The sequence below is a fragment of the Orycteropus afer genome, unplaced genomic scaffold (assembly GCF_000298275.1).
Source record: "Orycteropus afer afer isolate SDZICR_OR568_19922 unplaced genomic scaffold, OryAfe1.0 scaffold00291, whole genome shotgun sequence".
NCBI lineage: Eukaryota > Metazoa > Chordata > Mammalia > Tubulidentata > Orycteropodidae > Orycteropus > Orycteropus afer.
In genome coordinates, this window is record NW_006921878.1 from 2,515,190 (window position 1) to 2,516,386 (window position 1,197).

General features: G+C 53.9%; 1 protein-coding gene across 1 annotated transcript in view; it reads left to right on the forward strand.

The window, feature by feature from the left end:
* TJP3 (tight junction protein 3) overlaps positions 1–1,197 on the forward strand; it is a 27,616-nt gene that overhangs the window by 12,788 nt on the left and 13,631 nt on the right. The window contains exon 13 of the mRNA XM_042782334.1: positions 264–495. Within this exon, the coding sequence (XP_042638268.1) occupies positions 264–495 (232 nt within the window). The remainder of the gene's footprint in view (positions 1–263; positions 496–1,197) is intronic.

The following is a 1,197-nucleotide window of genomic DNA, read 5'->3' on the forward strand; positions in this document are numbered from 1 at the left end:
ACCCTGGGATCTGCTTCCGTAAAGATGACAGCCAAGAAAACCTGTGGAGGACAGTTCCAGTGTGTACCACAAGGGGTCGCACAGAGGGTCATTACAATGGGGTCACTTGGTGAGCTAGGATCATGGCCCATTGCAAGCTCCTTACCTTCATCACGGCTGCACAGCCTCTGTTGTCACGGAAGGTATCATAACTCACAGGCTCTGGCACTTTGCGGGGACATTGTGTGGACTACGGTGCCCACTGACCTCTCTCTTCTGCCCAGGGCAGAGCAGCTGGCCAGTCTGGAGGCTGCCCAGAGGGCCGTGGGGGCTGGGCCCACTTCCTCTGCCGGCTCCAATGCCCGTGCTGAGTTCTGGCGGCTTCGGGGCCTTCGTCGGGGGGCCAAGAAGACCACCCACCAGAGCCGCGAGGACCTGTCAGCTCTGACCAAGCAGGGTCACTACCCTCCCTACGAGCGTGTGGTGCTGCGAGAAGGTAGGACCTTGGGTGGGCAGGTGCAGGGCAGACTCAGGTGGGAAGTCCTGGGCCATGTGCTCAGTTGTATTGGGCCTTTAAAAACCATTATCCCCACGTCCCCCTGCAACCTGCCTATCACTCACTACCCACTGCTGTTGAGTCAGCTCTGAGTCTGGTGGCTCGTGACTCGTGTCAAAGTAGAACTGTGCTCCACAGGGTTTTCGATGGATGGTTTTTCAGGAGATCACCAGGCCTTTCTTCCTAGTCTGTCTTGGTCTGGAAGCGCCACTGAAACCTGTCCACCATTTCAGGTAGTTCAGATACCTGCTGGTATTTGAAATATCAGTGGGATAGCTTCCAGCTGGGTGGTAGGACCCTACGGGCAGGAAAAAAAACAAAAGACTCATTGCTGTTGAGTTGATTCTGACTCACAGCGCCCCTAGAGGACAGAATGGAATTGCCCTGAGGGTTTCCAAGGCTGTCAATCTTCACAGAAGCAAAGCCCAAACCACACCCACTGCCATGGAGTTGATTCCAACTCACAGTGCCCCTAGAGGACAGAGTGGAACTGCCCCAGAGGGTTTCCAAGGCTGTAATCTTTACAGAAAAGAGCTCTGGTGGCATAGTAGATAAAGCATTTGGCTGCTAACCCCAAGGTCAGTGGTTTAAACCCATCAGCTGCTTTGTGGGATGAAGATGAGTCAATTTACTTCTGTAAAGATTTACAGCATTGGAAACCC